The sequence below is a fragment of the Ceratotherium simum genome, chromosome 16, assembly GCF_057802395.1.
Source record: "Ceratotherium simum simum isolate JZ-2026a chromosome 16, ASM5780239v1, whole genome shotgun sequence".
Taxonomy (NCBI): domain Eukaryota; kingdom Metazoa; phylum Chordata; class Mammalia; order Perissodactyla; family Rhinocerotidae; genus Ceratotherium; species Ceratotherium simum.
Window position 1 is genome coordinate 36,670,951 of NC_141915.1, and position 26,975 is coordinate 36,697,925.

The 26,975-nt window shown below is 52.5% G+C and overlaps 2 protein-coding genes across 7 annotated transcripts in view; one reads left to right on the forward strand and one right to left on the reverse strand.

The window, feature by feature from the left end:
* SPOP (speckle type BTB/POZ protein) overlaps window positions 1-3,824 on the forward strand; it is a 63,948-nt gene extending 60,124 nt beyond the window's left edge. For all 6 annotated transcript variants that reach the window (XM_087441017.1, XM_087441016.1, XM_087441019.1 and 3 more), the window contains 2 exons: window positions 1,157-1,299; window positions 2,571-3,824. In XM_087441017.1, coding sequence (XP_087297143.1) covers window positions 1,157-1,299; window positions 2,571-2,715 — 288 coding nt within the window. In that variant the 3' untranslated portion in view covers window positions 2,716-3,824. The remainder of the gene's footprint in view (window positions 1-1,156; window positions 1,300-2,570) is intronic.
* Window positions 3,825-19,393: 15,569 nt separating this feature from the next.
* Window positions 19,394-23,525, reverse strand: NXPH3 (neurexophilin 3). Its single transcript, XM_004434656.3, has 2 exons — window positions 23,422-23,525; window positions 19,394-21,047 (listed from the first exon to the last, which is right to left on the reverse strand). The coding sequence occupies exons 1-2, from the start codon at window positions 23,473-23,475 to the stop codon at window positions 20,343-20,345; spliced, it is 759 nt and encodes a 252-aa protein (XP_004434713.1). The 5' UTR covers window positions 23,476-23,525; the 3' UTR covers window positions 19,394-20,342.
* Between the last annotated feature and the right edge of the window lie 3,450 nt (window positions 23,526-26,975).

Genomic DNA, 26,975 nt, shown 5'->3' on the forward strand with positions numbered 1-26,975 from the left:
GCCTTTTAAAACAAAAACAGCAACCTAATTTCTTGCTTGTCTAGTGGCATTCCTGTTTTCCATGGAAACTGTTTTCCAGTTACTCAAATGTAAAAAATTAAAGCTGCACCAAAACCAATAAAACTCTCTTTTTGCTGCAGGAGATCACAATGCCAGCAGATACGCCTTCTCACCCAGAATTCATAAAAATAAAATTGTCCTGGTTCGATTGCCATGATTCAGCCTGGAGAAGTATTATGTCGTTGAGTTCAGAGGCCCTCAAGATGGGACCTATTCAGAGACTATAGATACCCTCAAAGCAAACCATTCTCCTGTAAACTGATTAAAGACATTTTAAGTTGTGCCTTCCTTTATCCCTTCCTCCTCATCCCTGAAGTTCCTTGCTAAGTGGTACAGTTGCATCAAAACAAATCAACTAGATCAATTATGCCCAATATTAACCTTCATTTCCAGAATATTTATACCCTTTAGTTGGAAGATAGGAAGTTTTTAGACTGAAACTGGATCCAGGGTCTCTGTTGCTTTGTTCTTCTATCCTGAGCTTCTTAACCTCAACCCAAATAAAATAGGACTCCGTTTATCCTTTTCCATTTAAAAGGAGGCCTTTGGTTGACCCTCATTCAGGAACAACTAGTGGCAGAGATGCAGGTGAAGGTCACCCCAGGGCTCCTTTTCACAGTCTGATGGCCAGTTGGGATAGCCTGCCGGGCTAGTGACAATGCTTAAGTAGAAAGGACTGTGCTTGACCCTAGTCTGGCTCTAAAGAAAAGGATTGCAGAAATTTAAAATGTACTGTCCCTGTTGACTTGAAGCAGAGTGATGGCTCATTGTAAGGATAGGTGGTGATGGTTTAAGAAACACCTTAATTATAGTTGGGGCAGGGTAAACTTGGGAATGTGGATCTACTTCATAACTGCCATTTTTCTAATAGGTAGAGTTTAGAACTTGAGTGGCAGCTATGCAGGTTATTTTAGCTGTCTTCCTTTAGCCGTGGGAGTATGGTTATGTTTTATAATTGCAGTTGTAGCCTTTTCGTGGTCTGTGCAGTTCTGTTCATGTGTCCAGTTACATGGTGCACAGCTGAAGACAACCACGTCGGCAGCAGTCCGCCCAGAGCTGTTGCTGCTCTGACAACAGCAGTGCTTGTGTTTTCCAGTACGCCCTGGAGCGCTTAAAGGTCATGTGTGAAGACGCCCTCTGCAGTAACCTCTCCGTGGAGAACGCCGCAGAAATCCTCATCCTGGCTGACCTCCACAGCGCAGATCAGTTGAAAACTCAGGCGGTGGATTTCATCAACTAGTGAGTTGGCATCTTCAGAGTTGTTCTTTCAGGATGGCTGGGACAGCTAGAGAAATGAGCAAATAAAATAGGCGAGTGGCTTCATTAACCTTGTAGTAGTAAGTAGAGAGTTTTCTTCTTTCCCTTCAGCTCGGCAGTGTGGAAGATGATTTTGCTTTCATGGGTCTAACCCGATTGGTGAGTGAGGTGTTGTACTTCCTTGTAGTAATGGGAATTGATGAAAATAATGACTAGCTGGCCTGAAAAAGCTGTGTGCCACAAATGATAGTATCTTTACTTTACACTCACTGAGTTAAAAGACGTGGAGATCTCTGGGAAAACAGAAATATGTTTTTTAGGAGTTAGTAAAATGTATCTAATGGCCGATTGTGCAATGGGGAAAAGAGAAGGGGTGATCAGTAGATGAAATTGTTAAATACTATTTTGAGAAAGAAGTGTTCACTCCAGTAGAGCTGTCCCTTCATCCTAATGACCTGGCCATCTGACTTTTGAAGTAATTCCCAGGGCACGTTCTATTCCCTTGCCTGATGGGGAGCAAAAGTTAGAAAAAACCCAAGGAAGAGAAGCAGGCCCTATGAAGCCCTCACAGCAGCAGTTCTGCAGGGGGCGGTCCAAGAGGTTGCCAGGTAGATGAGTGAACATTATTCAACACGGAAAATGCCCAAAGACAAGAAACAACGTCCTCTAAGGCTGTTTGTAAGATTATTTCGAAGGAGTTACCAATTGAGGCAAAAGAGGGAAGGAGGAGAGCGCTAAATGTTCGTTCTAGTGAGTGCTCGCTCTGTGCTGGACATTTGCTTCGCGCTTTTTAGATGTAACCATTTCACGAAGTGTGGTTACTATCCTCTCCTTTTCAATAATCAGATAGGCCCCAGGCTCTGATCTGCTCTGTGGTTATGGGACTAGTAAATGGCAAAGCCAGGTGGAAGCTCAGAGCTGTCTGACCAAGAAAACCCTTGCTCTTTCTCTGTAGTAGCATCACCAGTGAACACAGAGAGCAGTGACAGTGTAGAGAAGAGCCTGAGGAACATTTCACCTTTTGTATTTGAGAATATAGTGGCTCAAAGTCCTGGTTTTCAGAGTTAAAACAGCCACAACCTAGTCACCTGTCTGCACGTTATCTGACAAGCAAATCCTCATGCTTATTAGGGGTTTTGTCTGTTTCTTACGTTGACACCCTTTATAGCACACTCTGGGAAATGAGGCTGTCTAGGTGGCTGTCCATCCTTTGCTCACTCCTTTGGTAACCCATCTCTCCACATTTCTCCTAGTCATGCTTCGGATGTCTTGGAAACCTCTGGATGGAAGTCAATGGTGGTGTCACATCCCCACTTGGTGGCCGAGGCATACCGCTCTCTGGCTTCAGCACAGTGCCCTTTTCTGGGACCCCCACGCAAACGCCTGAAGCAATCCTAAGATCCTGCCTGTTGTAAGACTCCGTTTATTTTCCAGCAGCAGCAGCCACTGTTGCTGCCACTGACCACCAGGTAGACAGAGCAATCTGTGGAGTTTTTACTCTGTTGTGAGGGGAAGAGACTGCATCGTGGCCCCAGACTTTTAAAACAGCACTAAACAAACTGGGGGGAGATGGGGGGAGGGTAGGGCCCTGGACTCGGGGCTGTTCAACCTAATGAAAACCCTGTTGCTGCGTCACTGTGTTCCCCTTGGCCTGGCCAATTTGATACTGTGGGGACTCAGTTTCGGCGCTGGCCCTGAGGACGTCTCAGCGGTGGCACTTCGGAGAAACCTGTCTGCATCTGACTGAGCAGAACAAATCGTCAGGTGCCTGGAGAAAAAAGGAAAAAAAAAGGACATTTGGTTTTAAGAGAAGGGAAAGGAAAAGGAAAGAAGAAAGGATTTTTGCAGAATTTCTCAAAAACTAGTTTGTGGATTCCAAGTAGTATTTATGTTGAGAGAAATTTTAGTCCATCCAGCTGTGCTAAAACTTGGATATTTGTGAAAACTCCTCACCACCATACAAGTATCTAAAGAGCTCTCTTGTTGTTAGCACTTATTGTTTGCAAGAACAGAATACATCGTTTTATCTGTTATGAAAAATGACAAGTGAAGGCAAAAGGGGAAGGAGGTTATTTGATCTGGAAGATGCGTGTTCTGATGTCGTGACTTTTGCAAAAAATCTTTATTGGTGTTGAAAACTGGAAAAACTAATTCATCCAGAATTCATACTGTCTTGACAAGAACTATGGTTCCCTGTTTTTAGATATTGTGGAAAATGTTTTTTGGCATTTTTCTCTGATTTTATTTCTCCTCCCTCCCCCATCCCTTTTCTAAAAAAAACCACAACACAAAACAAAAAGAGAACAAAGAGAAGAGAAGAGAAAGGAAATTGTATTATTAATGCTGTGTGGAAACATCCCAGCCCAGATTGCTCAGCTGCTCATACCTGACTTGCCGCCTGCATAGGAGCCAGTCCCATTCCTTCCAATTCACCCCCTTCCTACAGGGGAGAACTTCCAAATGTTAATTTGTTTCTTTTTGAAAATATAAATAATTACTATTTTGTATTGCGTGGTATCTCTGGTCTTTTGTTTCACTCACCTGGCTTGTCTTTGAGTCTGAGTTCCTTAAGGGATTTCGAAGGCCTAGTTTGATCCTTCAGCGTGCAGAGATGATGTTTGAAATGTCTGAGAAGTAGGGAGTTACTGCGTCTCCCTTGTCTCGAGTTTGCTTTGTGAGCTACCAGCATCTGCCAGTCTCTTGTCCTTGAGTATCTCACAGTCCACATCCTGATGAGGGATCGGGCTCCTACCTCTGCCAAGGCAAGTAATTTCTGCACCCTACACGTTTTGAGACCTAACTCCCAGTCTCCCTTCTCCTAGCTAAGTATAAAAAGATCAAGGGGACATGAATATGGAGGTTGATCAAATAAAGGGAAATTATTATCTCTGACTGGTGCTGTCACTGACTTGATGTGTTTTCAGAAAAGTTAATGTCTGAATTCCCAGTGAGTTTGCAAGAATTCTCCGGGGCTCCCCTGCCTTTCTCTTAGCAGTGTCAGACAGGACAGGACAACAGGGTATGCTGGAAAATGCGGTCTGGCCAAGGTGTGTATTATTTGACCTTAGATGGAGACTCAATGTATTTCACCTTCCATTTCCCTTCAGTGACTTTAGCCTTTGCAGATTTTCCAATTTTCATTTATCTTGCTATCCCCAGAATGGAGTAGATATGGTCTATTATCAGTATAATCAAAGACAGGATTCGCTTATTAGAAACCACTCCATTGCACTTCTCGATTTCCTCCTAAATGGCACCTATGTGAGGAAGCGCCCAGTTCTCCATCTTCTGGCTGCTGTCCTGTGCCTCCTCAGTCCTCATTTTCCAGATCAGCACACAGATCCAGGGGTCAGGGCGTACACAGAGTCTCCTCTGCCCATATTGTCTCAGGTAACTGCATTTGCTCAGCAGTTCTCAGTTTTCAGCGAACCTTCCATATACAGTATCTCATTTGACCCTCCCAACAACTTGATGCGTTTGGTAGGATAAGTGATAGATAGCATCTTCCCATTTTATAGATTAGAGAAGTTAAAACCCAGAGAAGTCAAGTGACATGCCTAAGATCACACCACTGTTGAGTGACAGTTCTTCTAATGTAGTACCCTGAAAAGATGTAAGGAACTGGAGGAAGTTCCTTTTTTGAGATGTTTGGGTATGACGTCTGAGGTAAAGCTTCCTTCCTGTGGGAACAGCAAGAGCAAAGCTCTGGAAAGGTACCTCTGCTGGCCTGTTCTTCAGAGGTTCCAGGAGGACAAACCAGGCTTCAGATTTGCTTTCTTCCTCATTCACAGAAAGCTGTGGGTTGGGGGCTGGTGGGTTCAGGGAGTATGTCGTCAGGAGGGTAGCAGTCCTGGCACCAAGCTTCTGGCAGGATGAAGGTCTGTTCTGAGATTTTCCAGTATTTATGGCATTTCCAATGTGGGCTTGACTGTGGGTACAAAGCTGTTAGGATTCCAGGTACAGGTAAAGCTGCTTGATGCTTCTCCTGTCATTATTATATTATTTCTGGACATGTTTGCTTTTGTTTAAATGATACAGTTGAAGCCATCTGGTTATGGCAACATCAGAGCCCCAGCATACTGTTCATAAACCTCCCACTGCCACCACCCCCTCCCTTAGCTCCCCCACATCTGAAATTTAATTCAAGTTAACTCCACAATCTGGGGCATGTGCTGTCACTACAGAGATGTCCGTGCCAGTGGAACAGTTGGAGATTTCAATTCCACAAGGATATGGCTTATTTATCAAAACAATATTTCAGGCAAGTAGTTTCATAGAACCTTTGGAGTTGCAGTTTCCGGTCCAAATAGAGTATCTCGCGTCATTCCCTAACTCCCCTCCTTCCCTATTGTCAGCCCCCCTGTATCTGGCCATCCATGGAAAATTTTTCCCGTTCCCTATGTAGAGATTAAACCTCTACATATTAGACATGTTGTTATTAGACATTAGGTGTTATTTGAACACCTCTACAGGTTTTAACAATTTAGGTAAGAGATGTCTCTCTTTTCCTTATTACTGTTAAGTCTGTTGGCCTCTTAGCTCTTGAAAGTGATTCCTTTTCTGTTTTTTAGTTCCAGCCAGGGATCTCAAGATCCTGTCTTAGGCTAAAAGATCTCTGGCTTGACTGCCACTCTACACATTCATTTATAAATCTGGTTTAAACCTATTGTTGGTTCTCCATATTGTGTGAGCCTGTGCAGATGAAAAGAAACAGCTTGTATATTTATGAGGAGAACAACAAACAGAGGGGAAGTTGAACTGCACTTTGAAACTGACTGTTGCTTTGTTCTGGATCTTCAACTCCTATAAAAGCACAGCAACTAAATCCCCCCAACATGACGGTATTGGATTCTTTGGTTTGTCTTTGTCAAAGACATTCTTGGCTGGAGCCCAACCTTATTTTCCACAACTAATTATCTTTTTAATCAGCCTGGGCCCCATGTGTTTCCTTTATCTCATGACTTTTCATTGAACTCTGCCCTATGTCATTCAGATTCATTTCTAATGGCGTGCTGACTGATCTCACATTCAGGTGAGTATCGTTGGCCTGCTCTTTATGTATGTGTATGTACGAGGTGGATGCATTTTCCCCCTTTTAATTTCAGAGATGGCGGCACCACATTGGGGCCTTTGACCCAATAGGTGGACACCTCATGGAGAATGCACAAGAAAGCCAGTGTGACGATCAGTATTTGGGATAATGAGCTGGGAGAACAAGAAGCTTTGACCTCCAGATGAGAGCAGAAACTTGAATGTGTTAACTGATGGGATGTTTATGCCACTAAGCCATTAGCAAGATGATCACTCCCCCCTCTGTAAATCCTGTAATGCTGGAGTGGAAAGTGGCATCTGGAATACTCTTTGGTTCTGACTCTTGTAGCTCTAGGAAAAAAGAATTTTCGGCTTGAGGGAATTCAGTACAAGCAACAGAAATGATTAAGGAGTTGAAGGGGATCAACTCTAGGGGAAAAACATCATGAAGATAAAATATGCGTAACTCAAGTATGGGAATGGAGCACTAGGACCTGCAGTTTACAGATCTCACAGGAGTTCTGGACGCTTGCAGGCTTGTCTGGTGCAGCTCCCATTCATGCCAATTATATAGCTGGGGAAGGTGATAATGAAACTTCCTCAAGGTCACGCAGCCTGGCTCTGAGCCAAGAAGCAACAGAAGGCAAAAGAATAGCTTTGGGGCTTAGGCCCAGAGACCAAAGAGAAAGTGAAAATCCAAGAGTTTGCCTGGCAGTAAAGTGGACACACCATCTCGTAAGGCTCAGTTGAAATGGAGAGAGCTTTAGCCCTCTCAAGACCTTTAAAGGTGAGCTCTTGACAAATGGAAGGGAAAATGGGTCCCTCACATAGTTCACCTTTTCACATCTGAGAAGACACGTCCAGGGAAGTGAAATAACATGCTCGGTGACAGATTAAAACTCAGGCCAGTGATTGAGCAAGCAATAGCTGATCATCTAGACGGTGCCAAACATTGTGCTAGCTAGGGCTGGGGTGGAGGGTAGGATTTCTGCTGTACTAATTCAGTCCAGTGGAGGAGGCAGGGGAACGGCCCACAGAAACAGAGAGGCCATGGCTTTGAGGACTGAAAAGAAGCTATTGAATTTAGCAGTAAAGAGGTCAGTGGTTACCTTAGAGCAATTTCTGTCAAATTGTGGAGGAAGAAGCCAAGACCGCTGAGAAGGTAAGCAGACATAGACTGAGTGTATGCTGCTGTTTCCAGAAGTTTGGCAGGGAGAGGAAGGGAATCTCTCCCACCCACTCTTAAGAACTTATGTCTCAATCTAGTCAACAGATTTATTTTTGTCTAGAAGTAATGGGGTACAGGTTGTTCCATAAAATTACAGACACTTTAGTAACTAATACTTGTAATAAAAGTCATGTTTGTAGAATAATTATAGCTTTAAGTTGAGAAAGAAAACAATCTCCTTCAACGCTTCCACAATTTTGAGAATGATTTCCTAAAGACAGACACGTGTTTCTGTACTTCTTCAACCTATCCACCTTCCAAGTAAAAGTTTGCTTCACACTTACTATAGACTCTTAAAATGATTTCATGGGCCAGTGGTTTGGTTCAGTGGTGTGCTACTAAAGGTATAACATTCAGTTCCAAAAAATGTAAACCCTGATTGGTAGCATTTGCCAGTTTCCATGGTGTAAATACTCCCACCATGGCCCGTTTCAAACTTCCAAGGTGACATTACTAAATGCAGAGTTGGAAAGGGATGCGCAGCTCACCTTATCTAGTTGGACAGATACAATAGATGCAAATACAGATACAATAGATGCAAATAACCTCAAGAGCATAGATAACAGTAAAATGTGAAACAATCAGGAAGAGATGAATCATTACTTTTGCTCTTAATGGTATGTTAATACAATTTAATTTTTAATTGTCCATTTAACAACCAGCTCTCAAAATTCCTGAAAATTTGACAGTCTGCTCTAGAGAGCCAGTGTGAACCAATTCCATCATACCACTGTTGTGGTTTTGAATTTGTCTGCCAACATCTGTGCTGCTCATTATTTCCTGTTATCCCACAGCACTTTAAAATGTGCTTACCTAGTTTAATGGTAAAATGAAGCACCACCCTTTTAGAAATCTGTGGATACATTGATTCATAATCAGTAGTCATATTACACATTTTAATCTCTTCAGGTAAATAAACATTTTTATTTCTATCTCTTACCAGTATTGGAAGTGTGTATTCAAACACTAATGAAAAATAGGCATATCCCCTGACATGTTATCCAATATAATCTTCAGTCCTTCCAGGGGTTGTGATCTCCATAGTGTATAACTTCCTGCCCCCATTACCTCTGCACAAAAGTTAAAAAGAAAAGGGCATTTGAGAGTGATCAGCTTGCTAGTGGGTGATCCCCAGGGTCTTCTACGCTCACAAAAGTTTAAGAACCTCTGCCTTGGTTTGGCCTTTTCAAAATGAATTTTTAGAGCCCTTTCTGTTTTCTTTCCTAATCATTCATTTATACGTTCAATATACGATGTGCCAGGGACTGTGCTATTTTCTAGAGATAAACAGTGAGTGAGACTAACTGCTTCCTGCCCTCATTGGAGTTGAGAGTCTAATGGGGAGAGAGTGTCCTTAATCCCACAAATGCATGATGTCAACCATGGTGAGTGCTCTGGAAGAAATGTATAGGGCACTGTGAGAGCCTATGAGTCGGGTATTAATCTCGTCTGGAGGATCTAGAAAGGTTTCCTTAAGAAAGCAGCTTTTGAAGTGAGAGCTGAAGGATGAAGAGCTGTCAGCTCGGTAAAGCAGGAGAGTGACACATTCCACACAGAAGGAATCGCATACATCAAGCCCTGAGTCGGGAGGGAGCTTGGTGTGTTCTAGGAGCCCAGAAAAGGCTGGGTGGCTGGCGTGTGGAGATGCGTGCGAGCAAGGTAGGAGCCAGATCTGGCAGGACCTTCATAGGTCATGTTAGGATTTAGGTACTTATACTAAGAACTGTGGGAAAATCATTGAGTTTTAAGCAGGAGAGGATGACAAGATTTTCATTTTAATAGATCTTTGGCTAGAGTATAGGAAAGCTAATGTTGGGAGTAGGGATGGAGGAAGGCAAGAGATAATAGAACTTGAACTAGGGAGGTGGCAGAGCTGGAGAAGAGCATACATATTTGAGAGAGATTTAGGGGACAAATTTGGCAGAACTTGAGGATGGATTGGATAGAGTAAGGACGAAGAGGTGACTAAGATGGATTCACCAAAATAGACACCAATGGGAAGATAAACAGGCTTGAGGGAAATTAGATCATTGATTTCATCTTACTTGTTGATTATGAGATGCCTTGAGAAATCCAAATGGAGGTATCATGTGGGCTGTTGAATTTATGAGCCTAGAACTCAGAGGAGAGATCCGGACAGGAGAGAAGCTTCTGGGAGATACTGGTTTATAGGTGTAATTGAAGGCCTGGGGTGTGTTGGATCACCGAGGAGGAGTATAGAGTAAGGAGAGAAGGGGGCCCAGGACTAAACCTTAAGGAATTCATGTTTAAAGGCTGATAAAGGAAGATAAGCCACAAAGGAGGAAGAGAAGGGGCCAGAGATAGATAGGGACAAAATATAGTCAAGAAAACCAATACAAAACTGTTAAAAGTGTCCAATTCTGTCGAATAAGAGAAAGAATTTAAAAATGTCCGTTGGAGCTAGCAAAATGGAAGTCATTGCTGACCTTAGCCACTCTGGTCGGGGCGAGTTGAGGAGTGGGTGGGAGGTGAGGAACGAGACAGGGAGTACAGCACGTCTTTGAAGTATGGCTGTGAAGGGAAGGAAAAGTTTGGGCAGTTAGTGGAGGAGGGAAATGAGCAGAGGAAGGTGTTTTCTTTTTTCCTATAGGATTGAGAGAGACGTGACCTTCTTTAAAGCTGATGGGAAGGATCCAGTGGAGAGGAAGCAGTTAAAGCTCTGAGCCCAGTAGAGGAGGCGATAGTGAGGGTCTGGGAGTGTTCCGGGGAGGGGGGACGCCCCCTCTCTGGGTATGAGGAGAGTCCTGCAGAAACAAGGGGGTTTGTCTGAAAGTGGAAGTTGAGCAAATTTGCATCTGTTGACTTGTATCTTTTTCAATGTTAAGTAGAAAATAAGGTCAATGGCTGAGAATTCCCGGGAAAGGGATGGGGGTTGGAGGCGTGATCTGAGCCAGTTGTTGGGCGGGAGTTGGTAAGAGCGCAGGCAGCACTGACGGTCGGGCCAAGGGTGGTGTTTGGGGAGCACGGCATCCGGCATCCGGAGTCCGGGAGCCTGGCTCTGATCTCCCGCCACCACTCGTGGTCCTGGCCAAAGGTGGCTTGCCTGTGTACGCCTTAGTCTTCTCATCTGTAAAACGAGTATATCTCATAGAGTTCTGTCGGAAATTAACAAGAAAATGCACTTCAGGTCCTTAACACGGTGCCTGCCATTGAACAAGGGCTCCAGAAAGGGAAACCTCTGCTAATGTTAGTTATTACTAGTAAATCTTTTTGGTTCTAACCAAAGCGGTATGTAGCCTGGGAGTCCACTTCCTTTTAGGATTTCTTGGAATGGAATATAAATCTGCGATGAGACGCTGAGATGGGCACCTTTGGGCATGTGGGGATCTTCTGAAGCAGGATAAGCCGTGGAGAAGGAATCCTGAGTAGACGGCCAGCCCGGTGTCCTGCGAGCTCTGAGGCGCTCCCCTGCCATAATGTGCGGAGGGGCATCCACAGAGGCCCCGGGAGAGAGTTAGCCTGCACTGAGCCCGTCAGTCACCTGCAGTAGCTCTTTCCTTCTTCATGTGTGGTCATCACTGGCATCACTGTTAAAATCTCCAAAAGCTAGGAGTGCCTGTCATGCAACATCCCAGAGAAGAGGGTCAGAGGCAGAGCAGAAGCCTTCGCTGGTAGGTGTGAAAATAGGGCTTGGGGAGAGGATGGAGGTCGCTTGAGACCCAGGAGCCCTCTTTCTTGGGTTCTTGCTGCCTCTGAGGGGCCCGGAAGATGGACGATGCGAACCCGCTAAATCAGCCCATCTTTTCCACACGATTCTTCCTGTTTTGCTTCTCTTTTTTCCTTCCTTTTCTGCTCCCTGCCCTTCCCTCCTCCTGCAGCATGGAAGCTTCCATTTATTTCTCCCTCGTTTTCCTAGACATTTCTCTCCCCCGTCTCCAGTCCTGCTCACTAGAGTGACATCTTGAGCCTGATCCTGTCACATTAAAAAAAAAAAAAACTCTGCCTACAACCAGCCCTCCAGTGCTGCTCTCCGCTGAGAGGTGGCAGATGGCAGAGCCTGACTGAGCAGCAGCAGCTCCCTCCTAGCCCAGGCCCAGGAGCTGCCAAGACTGGTAAATGGGGCATTTGTATACCTTTCCACACTCTCCTATCCCCCACCTGCCCCCCATCTCCCCAAACCAGCGTCGTCCTCATCCGTTGCAGATGCCGCCCGGCAGGGTTTCGCTGCCTCTTGACCTGTGTCTCTTTCCTCCTCCTCCCTGTCCCTATGAAAGACTCCCACGACAGAAATTGAATTCAGAGTTGATCCGTCAGTCAACAAGACTTACTAGCCAGGCCCTGTGTGTATCCCATGCACTTGGCCCTTCTCAAAGTGTGGAAGAAAGGGATCATGCAAGGCTCAGTCCTCAGGGACTCACTCGCCCTCAGGGGTACGGTCCGAGCCAGGCACATTTCACACACCCAGTTCCCAGGAGTACCAGCAAGGGACCACGGGCCATCCAGGCTGATGAGAAACTGATCTGTTGTCGGGTGGAGGAGATGAAGATGGGATGGGGAGAGAGATCAGTGCGGAGGGTGGGGCCAGGACTCAGGGCAAGGGAAGGCAAGAGGGGCCCTGGGCAGGCTGCCTCCACCTGGGGAGCACGGTTGGCTGGCTGGTCTGGGTGTTTAACTCTGTGCTTCTAAATAAAGACCCTTTGACCACCTGTATTTTCTGAGCCTTGTGTTATGTTTATGGGTAAGGATCCCAGGGGGGAGTACACAGATGAACCCCCTCGATGCACCACAGGGACTTCAGGGATGCAGAAGTGGGATTCTGGGCGAAAGGAACAGTAGGAATGCAATTAAAGGCCCCGTTTCTTGGCCAGAATCAAGGAAAACAAAAGCAGATTCCTTTGTATAGGTGTCCTCTTTTGTAGACAGGACAGACTTCTGACCTGCCCTATGAGAGTTTCCCTGCACATTCTTCCTGCAGCGAGGAACGAGTGCCCATGGCCATTCTTCTCCCTCCCTCCACCAGGTGTGGGCAGGATCCGGGAGGGCTGCAGTGTGGGACTGGGCTCAGTGCCGCTTGCCTTGAGCACTGCTTCTGTGCCACACAGGTCCAGCTGCCTTACACGTCCCAGCTCCCAACAGCCCTCTGACAGGTAAAGATCACCCCCACTTTACAAAGATGTTCAGTAACTTGCCCAAGGTCTACAATCAGGAAGTGGCAGAGCAAGGATTTGAATCCAGGCCTCCTGGCTCCAGAATCTGTGCTCTCAACCACTGCGCCACACAGCCTGCCCAAAAAAGAGAGAAGCCAGCCCTCCCCCTTCCCATGAGGCTCTGGGAGGCCTGAGAGCCCCAGCGGGGGTGGGAGCTAGATGGCCATCACCCTACACTGACAGAGCCAGCTAGTTCCTCTCAGTAACCATGTGAGCAGGTCGGGGGCACTGCCCTCCAAGGCCCAGAGAGGCCAGGTGACTGGACTGAAATCACATGGCCACTGATACTCGAACCCATCTGCCTCCAACACATCCTTCCAAACTCATGGCCTTGCTTTGACCTAAAGGTCGGGGAACCCAGGCTCCCTGGGACTGAGCAGGCCATTGTTTCCCAGGTGGGGCCACCGGCAAGCTGTGAAGGGGATCTGGGCAAGGAAGCCTGCTATAAGGGAAAGAGCAGTTCCTGGGTTAGGAGCCAGAAGGCCCCGGCTATCCTATGACTCTCAGTGCCCAGGAGCTAACCTAGGTCTCCGAAGACCCCACTAGGGGAGACAATATCAATATCAGGGACAGGTGGGAGGAGAGGTACCAACACCAACATGCTGCCATCCTCCTCTCCTGCCTTCACCTTTCCTGCCCACCTTCTCCTCCGGCCAGGAGGACCTGGGCATGCTGGAGTGGGAACAGAGCGGCAGCTTGTCCTCCTGTGGTCACTTCCTCTCCCAAGCTGGCAGAGCAGAGGCTGTGATCACGCCTCAGCGTGCCGTCCAATGAGGCCATCGGGGACGACCCCCATGGAGAGTTCAGTGTGTGGGACACCTGGGTTCACGTAGCTCATTAAATACGCCTCAGAGGAAGGACCTCCCGCCTCTGGGGAGCCTCCAGGCCAGCTGGACAGGCGCGTAGCCCCTGCCATCACGGAGTCTCCAATCTGGGGGGGAGAGGCTCCTGTGTCCAGTCTCTAGTTAGTCTAGGGGTGATGTCCACATTACCTGCTGTGACAGCCCCCAAGTTGGCAGGAGCACAGCATTCGAGACTCAATCTGAGTCAGAGATAGGAGCAAGAACTTTGGAGATGTTGTGGAGGCTGGAGGATGACAGGGAAGCACGATGGAGTGGGGAGTTGAGGCCGGATGCTGGAAGAGAGGACAGTGATGGAAGGGTGGGAGCAAAAGGACCTAGGTCTGTGGGAGTGTGTTCCATAGAGAAAATTGCAGAGCCTTGGGCTTCAGCTTTGGAAGGAGAACCTTGGGGTGTGGAGTTGGGGGGCCTAGTGGCTCCTACCCTTCCTCCTTGAGTTTCTCCTTCCTCTCGGGGTTTCTTGCTTCAATTCCAGCCACTGGCATCAAACTGACCCCAATAGAACATTTCCTTTAAGGCTACAGCTCAAGTGTGGACCAAAACCTCTTCCCCTGGATCTCCTGGCACCGTGGAGACCAGCTGGAACTTTCAGAGGCTGTACTGAACAATATTTGTGGAATGAATAAGTACTAAGGGAGAACAGAAGGGTATTAATGTATGATGTCCACAAGGCTTAAAAATAGCCCAGCTCACAGGGTCTGGGTTTCTGAGTCTGCCCCTGCCAAGGCTTGGCAGGCTCTGGCCTGGCCCGAGGGCCAGAAGGGCTCCTTCCTTCTGCCTTCACAGGGAGGAGCCAGTTGAGGCCTAGTACCACGGGGCGGGGGGCGGGAGGGCTTACTAGTCCCCCAGAAACCACATGGTGCCTCCGCAGCCCACCTATATCGCTCCCTTTCATTCCCCCTCCCCAAGTGGGTAACATCTTGAGGAAAGACCTTGTTTGCAGGGGCTTGGCTTTCCCTCTGTGGATGCAGAGGTACCTCTGTTTCTTAAGCCAGGCCACTTCAGAAGGAATTAGAACCACGCCTGCTCCTCCCGGAATGTCCTGCACAGGGCCAGGGTCTCAGGACCCCGTGCTAGTCTCAGTGTAAGCACAAAGCCAACAGCGGCAGCTTCAGGTTCAAGAGCCTAGTCCTCTGCTCCCAAGGGCCTGGTTCGCCCCACTCCCCTGCCTGGCTGTCGACTGAGCCAGACGCACGGGCTGCACCGGCTGCTCCATGCAGTCTGTGCCCACCCGGCTGGGTGGGAGAAATGCCTGGCACCCTGGCTTCCCTAACTGAGGGAAGGGCAGTCACTACTCTGCCCTGTCGACCATTCCCCTCCCATCACAGGCCCCTTCTGCATTGGACTTCCAAAGCTGTGTTGTTGCAGGTAATTAGAGGGTTTTAATTAAATTAGGATCCCATCTGGCTGGGATCAGTCAGGCCCTTAACGAGGATTGTGTGTCACCAACATCACAATGTGGTTGGGGACTCAGACGTGTGGGGGCTGATTTGGGGACTGGAGGCCTTTCAGACGGGTAGAGAATCCTTCTGAGCCTCTCAGGGGCTCCCTGCAATGCAGAAGCAACTTGTTCCACCTCCCAAAGTGGAGGCTGTGTGCCTGGATGCCAGAGAGGGGGGAGGACCAGAAGTTTCCCAAGTTCATTCTTGCCTGTGAGTCTATAAAACCTCTCTGAAGTATGACAAGATATGTGAGCATTATCTCATTTCAACAGATGAGGAAACTGAGGCCTACAGAAGTGACGTGCTCAAACACTGAATCAGGTAGAGCTAGATTTAACTGAAAGAAATGGAGATTCAACAAGATAGAAATTTGATAGATATGAGAGAGAAATTTGATTTTCCTCTCACATAAAAGTCTGGAGGTAGGCAGCCCTGGGCTGGTATGATATTTCTATTCCACAAAATTTTCAGGGACCAAGACTTCTTCCAGCTCATTGCTCTGTTACTTCTACGGCGTGGCTGTTATCCCTCATGGTCTAAGATGGCAGCTAGAGCTCCAGCAATCACATACATATTCCAGGCAGCAGGATGGAGGAGGGAACGAAGAAGAAGGGGCAAAGAGTATATATTAACTGTTTTAAGATTTCTGGAAGTTGCCAAGTAGCCCTTTGTTTTACATGTCACTGGCCAGATCTTAGTCAGATGGCCACATCTAGATGCAAGAGAGGCAGAGAAACGTAGTATTTATTTCAGGCAGCCATGTGCCCAGCTAAAAATGGAGAATTCCATTACTATGGAGAAAGGGGAAATGGATCTTAAGGGACAATTAGCAGTCTCTGCCACAAGCAATATGGGGCAGAACCAGGAAAGGAGCCCAGGTCTCCCACCTCCAGCCTGGGCCCTTTTTGCCTCTCCACACCAGGAGCAAGGTGGAAGTCAACACAAACCCATCTCCAAAAGCAAAGAGGAGGAGGAAACATTTGTTGAGCAACTCATTTAATTTTCCTAACAATGCTCCAAGGTAGGGAGATCCCTAGTTTTTCACATAAGGGGGCTCTGGGAGGTTATGTCATTTGTCCAAGCCCCTCAGCTAATAAGTTACAGACCCAGGACTGGGACCCAGAAACATCTTCCTGTAACATTCATGTTGCCAGTTCGCTGGCAGCCTCTGTGGTTCAGGAGGTGCCAGCTCGTTCCTTGGGACCATCTGGCCAGGTGGCCCTGAGATTATGGACTGGGAGACTGAACTAGGCACCCTTCACTTGGATTATTATCAGGTTGGCCTTTGAGCTTGGAGACCAACAGCAAACAGGGTCCCCTGTGGAACCAGAACCCAGCCCCCAACTGCTGAGTGCCAGGTCTCCTTTGGTATTTGTGTCTTGGTGATGGGGGCAGCTGCCACTCCAGGACTTTGGCATAATCGGCAGGTGCCACCACCACTCGATCTTACCTCCTCCTGGTGGAGCTGATGGTGCCTCTCTCGTCCCCCGGTTCTCCACAGGACTCAGAATCTTCAGAAGTAACATTTCTCTCTCCCACTCCCAGCCATAACATTGGCTCACTTCCACCACAGAGCAACTGGTTCATTGTGTCTCCACAACCCCCTACACATACCTACTCGATAATCAGGTCCCTGGTCACCCCATGACCTTCAGCTGCCTCCACCCCCGTACACACCCTGCCCCCAGCTTCCCTACCCACCCACCACCTCGTGCATCTCTGAGCAATGGGCCTCGCCACCGGCGTCTGCCGCATGCTAGGTCGCCAGCATTCCTGCCAAGGATGGGGAGGGGGTGACTCAGTTCCCGCTTGCTCATCCCGGGGAAGAAGAAACGGGGGGAGAGAGGAGGGAAGCGGGAGGAGGGACCCGGACACCCATTCGCTTTTGCCCTAAACTTCATCAAGCCTTGTTGCTAATTGACCTAATGTGCATGCCCTCTTATTAGCTTCACAGACTGCCGGGAAGGTTCACCCCGTTAGAGATGGGAATGCCAAGGCCCAGACAGCACCTGTGCACGAGGCTGAAGGGCAGAGGCGGCCTGCAGGTGTTCCGATGCTCAGAAAAGAACGAGCTTTCCCTGCATCATATTGCAGTTGTTGGCCTCAGGGAGACTCCAGTCTGATGAGAGAGGCACAGACCCTGGCCCCAGGGGCTCCCCAGTCTGAAGGGGAGATAGCGGCCGTGACCTCAAAGAGCCCCCAGTCTGGTAGGCTTGTCCCGGAAGCTCCACTTGATGGAGGAGACAAGACCCCCAGGGGGCAGCTCCCCAGCCGAGTTGAGCGGATGGAGGAGGAGGACCATGGGACCAGCAGCCCGCTCACTGAGGGGCGGTCGGGGAGGAGGCCAAAGCGTGGGGCCAGGGTAGGATCTGGAACTTCTCTCTAGGGGTGGAGACAAGCTCCTTCCTGAGGAATCTGCTCTCCTGTGAGTGTCCTAGCTGAGAAGAGCAGCCGGGTTACCGGGCAGACAGAAGAGGAGAGATGAGGCGGCGGAGTGTGCACGCGGGCGAAATGAAGTTATTAAAATGAACCCACCCCCTGCGCAGGCAGAGCTGCGTGCCAGGCAGGCCGGCCCTCCAGCTGTCGGCAGCATCTGGCTCTCCGCGGGAGGAGAGGAGCCAGAGGGGGTGGGTCAGAGAGCCCCCAAGTCCTGCTGACAGTTCAGCCAGGCCAGATGGAGGAGGGGCCCAGAGCTACCGCCGTCCTACTCTTCCTCCAGTGCCCACAGGGCTGTGGGAGGTGCTCCTGGTTGGTGTCCAGTGGGCGTTCACAGGTGGGAAAATGGACGAGATTCCAGCAACCCCAATGCCCCCATGGCAGGTCTCAAGCCCCTGGGCCTCTCCGAACTAAGCACCCGTCCCCAGGGTGGGAAGGGAGAGAGTGCCAGGGAAGAGTGTGTGTGTGTGTGGGGGGGGGGCTGTGTCTCAAATCTCTGCTCAGAGGAGATGGCCCCAGGAAGCAGGATGCAGGGCAAAGAAGCTGGAATAGCAGTGTGAGCTCACGTCACATGCCCTTCCTGGGTCACTTCATCCAATGTGGGCCTGCACCAAGGTGGCTTCTAAGGCCTGGCCCAGCTCTGCCCTGCAGTGTGAGAGGCACTGCTCTGTGCAGGTGGGCAGGGGAGACAGGCTGGGGGTGGCAGACCATCTGACCCTCATGCTAGGACTCTCATCACTGTGGCTACACAGCCAAGGGGACCCCGGGGACCTGAGCGCTGCCCTCTCAAGAAAGCAGACCTAGAATGACCTCCAGAGAGGGCATTGTGATCTTGGTAGTGGGGACCCCAACCTTCCCCTCATTGAGCCCCGAAGGGCCCAGCAAACTCCTAGACGAGGGGCCGCTGCAGCCATGTTCCGAGGCCCTCCTATTGGCTGGGGCAGGAAACGGCTGCTTTCAACCCCCTTTCTGTCCCCACTCCACCCTGGCCTGCTCCTCCACTAGCACGTCATCAGATTGAAAACCCAATCCCCCTGATTCTCTGCAGGGACCCTTCCCAGGAGACTGCCCCAGGAGAAGCAGGTGGAAATCTCTGATGCTCAGGAGAGAGCATCAGAGGTCTCCTCATCCCAAGGAGCCAGAGCCAGAAACTAACTTAGAGGTCATGTGAGCGGTCCTCAGAGTGTGGCTCCTGGGCCAGGAGCCTCAGCGTCTACCTGGGCACTCATTAGAAAGGCAAATTCTTTAGGCCTCACCCCAAACCTACTGAGTTAGAAACCATGGGATGGGACCCAGAAATGTGTGTTTTAATGAACCCTGTCGGTGATTCAGACGCCCACTCACATTCGAGAACCTCTGGGCTGGGCGAGCTCCTCATTTTATAGAGAAGGAACAGAAAGAGACCCAGAGAGGAGAAGGGACTTGCCCAAGGCCACAGGGCACAATACTGACAGAGCTAGGACGCCCGCTGGGCCCACCCAGATGGCAATCCAGGGAGGTAGCGAGGAACACCCTTCTAGGACCCATCCCACCTGCCAGCTCTTCCTCTGCAAGCTGCTTTGCAGATGCCCCACGCCCCCACCCCCTACCGGCACCAAGCACAGTGTTCGCTCAGCTTTCCCGACAGCTTGGAAAGGGGGCTGGAGATGACGCCCTGAAGCCTTCGGTGAGCATCATCAGCTCCAACAGCGCTGGAGCCTGCAGCTCTGGTCTCCAGGAAATGTCCTGCTGCCGTCTAAGAAATGCTGGCTGGACCACAGGGCAGCCGAGGCCCTTCCCCCCCGGACAACTCAGAATCCAATGCCTCGGGAAACCTTTATTTCCTGCTCCAAGAACAAGAAGTTGACAATCAGGTGATTTCACAAGACCTCCCTCCCCTCCCCTCCCCCACCCAGAGACAGACACTATGGAACAGGTCCAGCACACCCTCCACAGTCCAGCCCCGAGCTGCTGAGGGCCCCAAGGGCCGAGAGGGGAGGCACCATCTCTATCCAGGTGAGCCCCCATCTGACAGGCAAGGCTGGCTATTGAAGGATGTTTCGCTGGACAAGGATGCTCCTAGAGGAGCCAGCAGGGGGTGGGGTGGAGGAGGGACACACAGTGCATGGGTGGGCTTCCACTTGGTGCTGGGAGAACCACGATCGCCCTCTGTCTCAGCTTAAGGATGGGTGTCCCTTCAGCACGAGGGTGGGTGGGGAGCAACAGAAGGAGAGGAAATTTTGGAAAGCGGTGGCCTGGCTGGGGGCAGATGGGTCTATTTGTCAAGACATCGAAGACACCAAAGGTCACCACTTCAGCCTCAAGCCAAGCTCAGTCCACAGTCCAGGACAAGGGGCTTGGGGCTGCCCACTGGGCGGGGCTGGACAGTTCCTCCACGCCCAGGGTCGGCCCCCAGGAAGCCCCATCTCAGCTGTTCTTCATCGCCTACTTGGTGGCCCCACTGACGTAACACCCCTCTGCTTATTGCTGCCCTTCCTCGGGATGGCAGGGAGGGAGCCAAGGTGTTAGGCTCCTCTCCATGACTCTACTGGGGCCACACTGGTTTGCTCGCCCCAGGAGCCTCCTGGATCCAGCCTCTGCCTGTTGCTCAGCGGGGAACGCTGTGAGGCTGCACTGAGAACTCACTCCTCCTCCAGTGCTCCCGTGTCCTGGCCGCTCCACAACCTCAGGCTGGGGCCAGCACGTAGGACCCCTTCCCCACCGCTTGAGACTTGGCCTGGCCCCACTTAGCATCTCCTCCTCTCCACCCGCCTCCCTGCCTGAGGCCCATCCCCTTCCCTGCCCAGTGTCCAGACAGATGGCCTCCTGCAGGGCAGACCTGTCCTTCCAGCCCTGGCCTGGCCTCTGTGGCCTGCCAGGGTCACCCAGAGGGGTAGTAGGGGGTATCGCTGTGGTAGTTGTAATCCGGGCACACCTTCTGGACCAGCCTATAGTCCGTGCTGTAGAAGGCGATGTAGACGCAGACGACTTTGAAGGGCTGGGAGCAGCTCCAGGTGGCTGAGCTCTGAGCGTGGTCTCGGGAGCAGGTCTTGACTGGGTCATGGGTGCAGAGCGAGGTCCGGCGGCCCCGTTCCACCTTCTCCCACTCCATCCGGCAGTTGAAGATTTTGGAGGCCTTGGCTTCGATGAAGATCTGCTGCTCCTGGTGGAACTCTACAGCCTTACTGGGGGGCACGAGGCTGATGGAGATGTTGCCCTGGCCCGTGGCGTTGTGCCGGAAGTGGACGCTGAAGGTCCCGTTGCCGTGGTCCACGATCTTCCCAGTGACGAGCAGGTTCAGGGCTACGGTCTTGATGTTGGAGTAGAAGTCGCCCCAGCCAAAGATTTTCTTCACCTTGGCCGAGGGTGGGGGGCTGTGATTCGGGCGGTTGAGAGGCTGCCCAAGAACCCCCCATGCCTCCCCAGGTGGAGCCAACAGCCCTAGGAGAGCGGAGTTGGCCATGGGGCGGGACCTAGGTGAGATGTGGCCCCGCTTCCGAGGCATCCGGGGCCGGGGCTGGCTCTCATGGTCATCGTGCTCAGGGTCCTCTGAGCCAGGGGGACCATCATCCTGGCCACAGATGACCTGTGGAGGGAGTTGGGAGGAGAGTGAGAGCCCTGTCCCCAGAGGACCCAGGAGCTCTGGTCTCCCGCTTCCCACCACCAGCGTCATCTCTCTGCCTGTCCCTTCCACTAACTTGGGCTGAGAGGGCCCTGCACATTGCCCAGGTATGGCTGGTGGGTGGGTGTGCAATCTGTCTTGTGTTGTGGTCCCATCTCGTGTTTTGACACTCAGGTCAGTCCCACCTCCTCTCCTCACTGTCCTGCCTCTGCCACTATGCAAAGTCTGGAAGGATGGTCAAGAATTCTCTCTAGTGGACCACGGCACAGAGATGCACGGCCCCTACCCCTAGGGAGTTGCCAGCCTGATGGGGGAGGCCCAGCTCCTGATCTCGGGAAAGCCCCCATCTGATGGCAGAAGCATATCCCTGTGCAGACACGGTCCCCGTCTTACAGGAGAGGTAGAGTCCCTGCCGCTGGGAAAGTCCCAGGCTGACGGGGGAGGCCTGGTCCCTGCCCTCAGTGATCCCCAAGTCAGATAGGAAAGCTCCGTCCCTAGGCTGGGAGATCCCGGGTCTGACAGCAGAGGGACAGCCCCTGCCTTGTGGGATTTCCTAGTCTGTTGGATGAGACACCATCCTACTCCAGGATAGTTTCTATTTTCAGAGGCGAAACCAACAGACAATGGAATAAGAAAATGGAACCCAGTGAAATTCTCTCTTCAGCACAAATACAGTTTTGGTTTTGGCAGGAGGACCAGGGGGAGACCCGGAGGGATGACCAGGGTGTGGAAAGCCAAGCACTCCTCTGGGAACCACTGACGATGACACACCAGGACATCACTTGCACTAGGAGGTAGGAGTTCTGGTCATTCCCATTTCACACATGAGGACACCAGGACCCAAGCTTACATCACTACAAAGCCAAGTAACACAGGGTCAGCCCTCCCATCCCACCGCACGCGCCCGGCCTCACAGACCAGATGTGTCCTTTTCTAGGGGTTTTATCCAAGCCCCAACCCCACCCGGATTCTCCTGTAAAACTCTGCGGAGGCTCGGCCAGCCTGCAGGATCAGCTCCGGTGACAGGCGACACCTAGGGAGGCTTCCTGGAGGAGCTGCAAGGAGGGCCAGTGGGACCGCCTGACAGAGCTCAGACACAGGACAGCTCTGAAGGGCATCAGGGCGTGGACAAGGTTTCCTGAGGGCAGCCGGCAGGCATGTGTTTGCTCAGCCTTTGAAGAGAGTACTCACCCTATGTGTCTGTGTTACCAGCACCAGGGGCACCAGCTCACAGCTGGGCAGCATCTGGATTTGCTGGTGACTCTGGGGTGAGGATGAGGGAGGCCTGAGGGCTGGGGTCTAGAGGGTTCCAAAGAGGTTTGGGGTCTTCATGCCCTCTGTTCTGGCCATGCCCGCGGATATGTATGGTGGCCCTGCCTGCCAGGCCCCAGGGGGTGGGGTAAAGGGCCAGCCAGGAGGGGAGGCTCCTGGGGGCTGGGCTCAAGGCTGCAGACCTGTGTGTACTTGGCCCTGGGAGTCACAGCTGAATGGCTGGAGGATGGGTGGAAGGGCTGCAAGTGGGATTTGAGAAGGGAAGGGTTCTTCCATACAGTGGCAAAGGGGATTATTGTTTTGAGGAAAGGGGCAGCTCCAGATGTGGGGCTGAGGGTTCTCCACGACAGGATTGCGGGGGGGAGGTCGGCGGGCGCTAGGTCGGAGGGGAGTTGAGCCCCGGGCTGGGGTCTGGGGTGGACCTCTGGGCCGCCAGGAAGCCGCGAGCGAGCGCACGGGGAGCGGGCTCTGAGCGCCCCGCTCAGCCGCCGCGAGCGCCCGGGGCGGGAGCCGCCTGCCCAGGTCCTGTGGGGCTCGGGCTGCGCGCAGCCGGGAGAGGAGAGGAAAACAACAGGCGGGGAGGGAGGGAGCGAGAGGGAAGGCGAGAGCGAGGGACGCAGGGGCCGCCCCCTGCCTGCGCGCTGGGGGACCCAGAGCCCCGGGCCCTCTGGGCCCCCGAGGTCAGGGAAAAGCCCACGCCCCCTGACCTGGCAGGTCCTCTGCTCCACCACCCACCCCCAACCCCCTTCCGCACGGCTCGGGGCGCCGGGAAGGGGTCGAGTAACCCTTGGCGACCCGGCTGCCGGCCTTTTCCCTCGTGCTGGTCGCACCTCCCGCCACCAGCAACCGAGTGGGTGGGCCAGCCAAGCACCCTCTCCCCGCCCCTATTAACCCTTTCTGCACAGTCTCCGGCCTCGGACCCGCCCTCTCTCCCAGCCTCCAGGCTTCCCCTCTATCCCGGGGATGTGGGGGGGAAGGGAGAAAGTTTCCGGGCTCGGAAGCTTCCCGCGCTCTCCCCCAATCCTCCGGGCCCCCGCCCCTCCGCGCCGCTCCCCAGACCACTCACCAGATAGAGGCTGCCCTGCACTAGGAACACGAAGCAGCAGCGAGTCAGTTGCATCTTCCTCCTTTGCTCTCGGGCCCCTGTCTCTCCTCTTTTCCTTGCGGGGTCCCAGGCCCCTTCCTTACCCTCGCTCTTTCAGGCGCGCCGTCCCATGCTCCAGTCCCCGGCGATTCGCGGCCCTCCCCTCTGCCAGCCGCCCAGGACCGACCCCGCCCCCTTCGGTCCAGCTGTGCAGCCGCCGCCCCCTCCCCTGGTCCAGCTGCGCGCGGCGCGGCCCCCTCTCGAGGTACTAGATGTGCGCCCCAAGCGCCTCGAAGGGCCCCAGCTGCGCGGTGGCTTTGCCGCTCCGCAGATCTGCGCTCGGCGCCCCCCTCGGTTCCAGCGGCGTCGCTCTCGTCCAGATGTGCTGGGGACCCGAGCGCGCGCCCGTCCCTGGTGCTAATTCCCCAGACCAGACGGCCCCTCCCGCCCCGTCGCGGCGCGCCCCCTGGCGGACGCCCCTGGCCGCGCCGAGCCCCTGCCGCCGCTCCCCGCGCAGCACCCCGCCAGACTGGAGCGCTCCTGGCGCCCAGGCGGCTCCCGCTTCCTCATCCCTCCCACCCGCGGCGGCGGCGGCGGCGGCGGCGGCAGGTACAGCGAACCCAGCCGGTACCTCCGGAGTTAACTCCTCGCCTGCCGGCCCTCAGCCTGGGGACCCAGGGCGAAGGGGCAGGACGCGGGGGCAGAGTAACTCTTGGCAAGGAAGGGAGAGGGTAGTGGCCCGAAGATGGGGACACTACCTTTTCCACCCTCTGGCAGGGCGCCTGTTTCCCCGTAGCGGGCATCTGCAGCCTTGCCCTCAACCCCAGGAGACTTGGAATTTGTAAGATCATTTTTTCCAAACCTATTCCAACAGCCAAAAGAGAACGTCAATAATGTAGCCTGTCTCCGCAGTCCACTTTCTCTCTGCAAGACTTGCTTCTGTGCTGAGGGAAGTTCTTCTAGGTGTCTAGCCTGTACTCCTTTTGTTGTAATGTCAGTTTTTCTCCTCTTCTACTTTACTCAGAGGGGCTGGGATAACCCTTCTCCCTCCACGCACTTCTCAATCCAACCACTGTGACACGAAACTTTTGGCTGGAGCCCTGGGCTGCAAAGGCCGCTGGGGGCCAGGCTGGATTCTGGGGCTGGGGACAGGAGTGAGCCTCCTGAGATGCTGGGGAGTGAGGGGGGGCAAGGTCTCCCTGGCAGCTGTACCTCCGTTCTTCACTACTTACCCTCCCTGTGACCCAGGGAGTCGCCAAACTGGGACTCCTACCCCAGCGGGGTCCCTGGTTATCTCTTGTCTCTGCAAACCTCTGGGGCAGGAAGAACAAGACCCTGATCTGAGATTCCCAAAGGCGAGGGCCCATCCTCCATCACCCCCACTCATCTCCACGTTTCCTTCCTGGAACGTCAGGTTCCCTTTAGTCCTTAGAAAAAGCAAAGGTCAGGTCCTAGCAGCCCTTGGAGGCTGTGAGGGTGAGGAGATACCCCAGCATTTGGAGAGGCCCCAGCCAGGGCTGGGCCCACGGGGCACGATGGGTGGGCAGTCTGCTCTGTGGCCCTCGAGGCCCAGCTCAGTCTCTGGCTGCAGCCCCCAGCATGCACCCAGCCTCCTCCCCCACCATCTGCCAGGCGGGTGCACGGGGAATGCAGATGAATCTTAATATCAGCCTGGGCCAAGTGCGATGAGGGAGACAGATTCTGCAGAACCCAGACAGCATCACAGAACCCCCTGCATTCCCCAGGTACCCTGGGCGGTACCAGGATGCAGCAGTCCTTTCCTCGTGGTGGTGGTGGGGGCATGCATGTCTAGTCAAAGACCCCCAAAGCTGGGGAAGGAAGGAACAGATAAATCCTTGTCTGGCCTCCGAGCCTCTGATCTGGCTGGGAGGAAGAAGCTGTCGGCCTGAGCGTGGGCAGCTGGTTCTGGTGCTCAACTGGGCAGAGGCGTAGCTGGGCCCGCTGCTTGTCCATCTCTGGAAGGTCCTGACCTCAGGAGAGCAGTGTGGCCCAGCAGAAAGAGCACAGGTTTTCAGGCCAGACAGTCCTGGATTCCACTCCAGGCCCGGCTGTGTGACCTTGGGCAGGTTGCTTTGGTTCTCTGATGCCGGTGTCCTGATCTGTTGTTGCAAGAACGAAATGAGACAAAATGTGCAAACGAAGCACAGGCACAATGGCTGGCGGGCAGCCGTGGGAGTGCAATAAAGGGAAGTTCTCAATTTTCTACTTCCCACACATTTGCTCTGGCTGTGCCTCCTGCCAGGCTTGCCCTCACTACCCTCTCGGCCATTCTTGGCTCTCACTTCCTTCAAGTTTCCCCTCCGCATTCATCTGTCAACCACCGGCTGAGCCTGTCCTTGGTGCCAGGCACCAGGCCAGGGGCTGGGATATAGAGATGAATAGGACACCATCCCTGCCCTCAAGGATTTCACTGGGTAGTGTGGAACCGAGACATGGAACTCGATGATTTCCATTCAGTGTGGTGAGTGGAATACCAGATCCCTGTTGTGGATGCACGGAGGACATCCGAAGGGGAAGGGAGAGCCATGGATTGCTTCCTGGAGGAGGTGATGCTGAAGTTGTGAGGAGGAGTCAGCCAGGCCAGGGCTTCCTGGCAGGGGCCACTGACTGGTCAAAGGTCTGGAGGCTAGAGCTGGAAGCAGTTCGCTGTTACTGGAGCACAGAGGGGAGGAGAGGAAGCTGGAGGAGGAGGCGGGGACCACCTGATGGAGGGTCTCATGTGTCAGTCAAGGGGTTGGACCTTGAGGATCTTTTGAAGGGTTTTAAGGGGGCTGGTGATTATAGTCAGATTTGCATTTTAGAAAGCTTTTGGAGAATTCACTGGAAAAAGGAGAGACCAAAGGCAGGGAGAGGGAATGAACTAGTTAGGAGATAAATGCAGTGTTCTGGGGTGAGAGAGAGGGGAGACTGAAGACATCTTTAGGAGGCAAAATAATCGGGATTTGACTGTTGCTGAGATGAGGGAGGAAGAGAAAGGGAGTTGAGTACGATACCCAAGTTTCTGGCTTGGGCAAAGGCGGGATGCTTGCTGAGATGGGCACCGTGGGCGGGGAGGGGAGGAAGGTGGGTTCTGGGGAGCGGGTGGTGGAGTCAGCTTTAGTCGTGTCAAGGCTGGGTGCCGTTGGCCACTCAAGGGCAGAAGAAAGTCTAGTTCGGGGTGCTGGAGGTGTGAGCGTACAAGGGGAGCAAGGGGCTTGCATGGGGGAGCCCTGGGCACCCTGGCATTTAAGGGGTGCAGAGGAAGAGCAGCGCCTGAGGGGTCCCATGCAGGACCCAGCAGCCAGGGCCAAGGAGGGCAGGTGGGCTGCTCCTGGAAGCAGCAGGAGCGGTGGGGCTCTCACACTTGGGTGTGCGGAGCGCAGTGGGGTTATTATACACATGCAGATTCTGGGGTCCCAACCCAGGGAGCCTTAGTTGGTAGATGGGAGCCCAGGACCACACATTTTTGCCCCCATCCCAGGTGATGCTGATGGAGGTGGCCTCTGGATTTCCCTTAGATAAACTCTGATGTGTGG

Bases quoted from the DNA above. Each gene is read 5' to 3' on its own strand.
- NXPH3 (XM_004434656.3), bottom strand. From the start codon at position 23,475: ATGCAACTGACTCGCTGCTGCTTCGTGTTCCTAGTGCAGGGCAGCCTC. The intron at 21,048-23,421 runs GTGAGTGGTCTG...CTCCCTCCACAG, and splicing joins TGCAGGGCAGCCTCTATCTG to GTCATCTGTGGCCAGGATGA.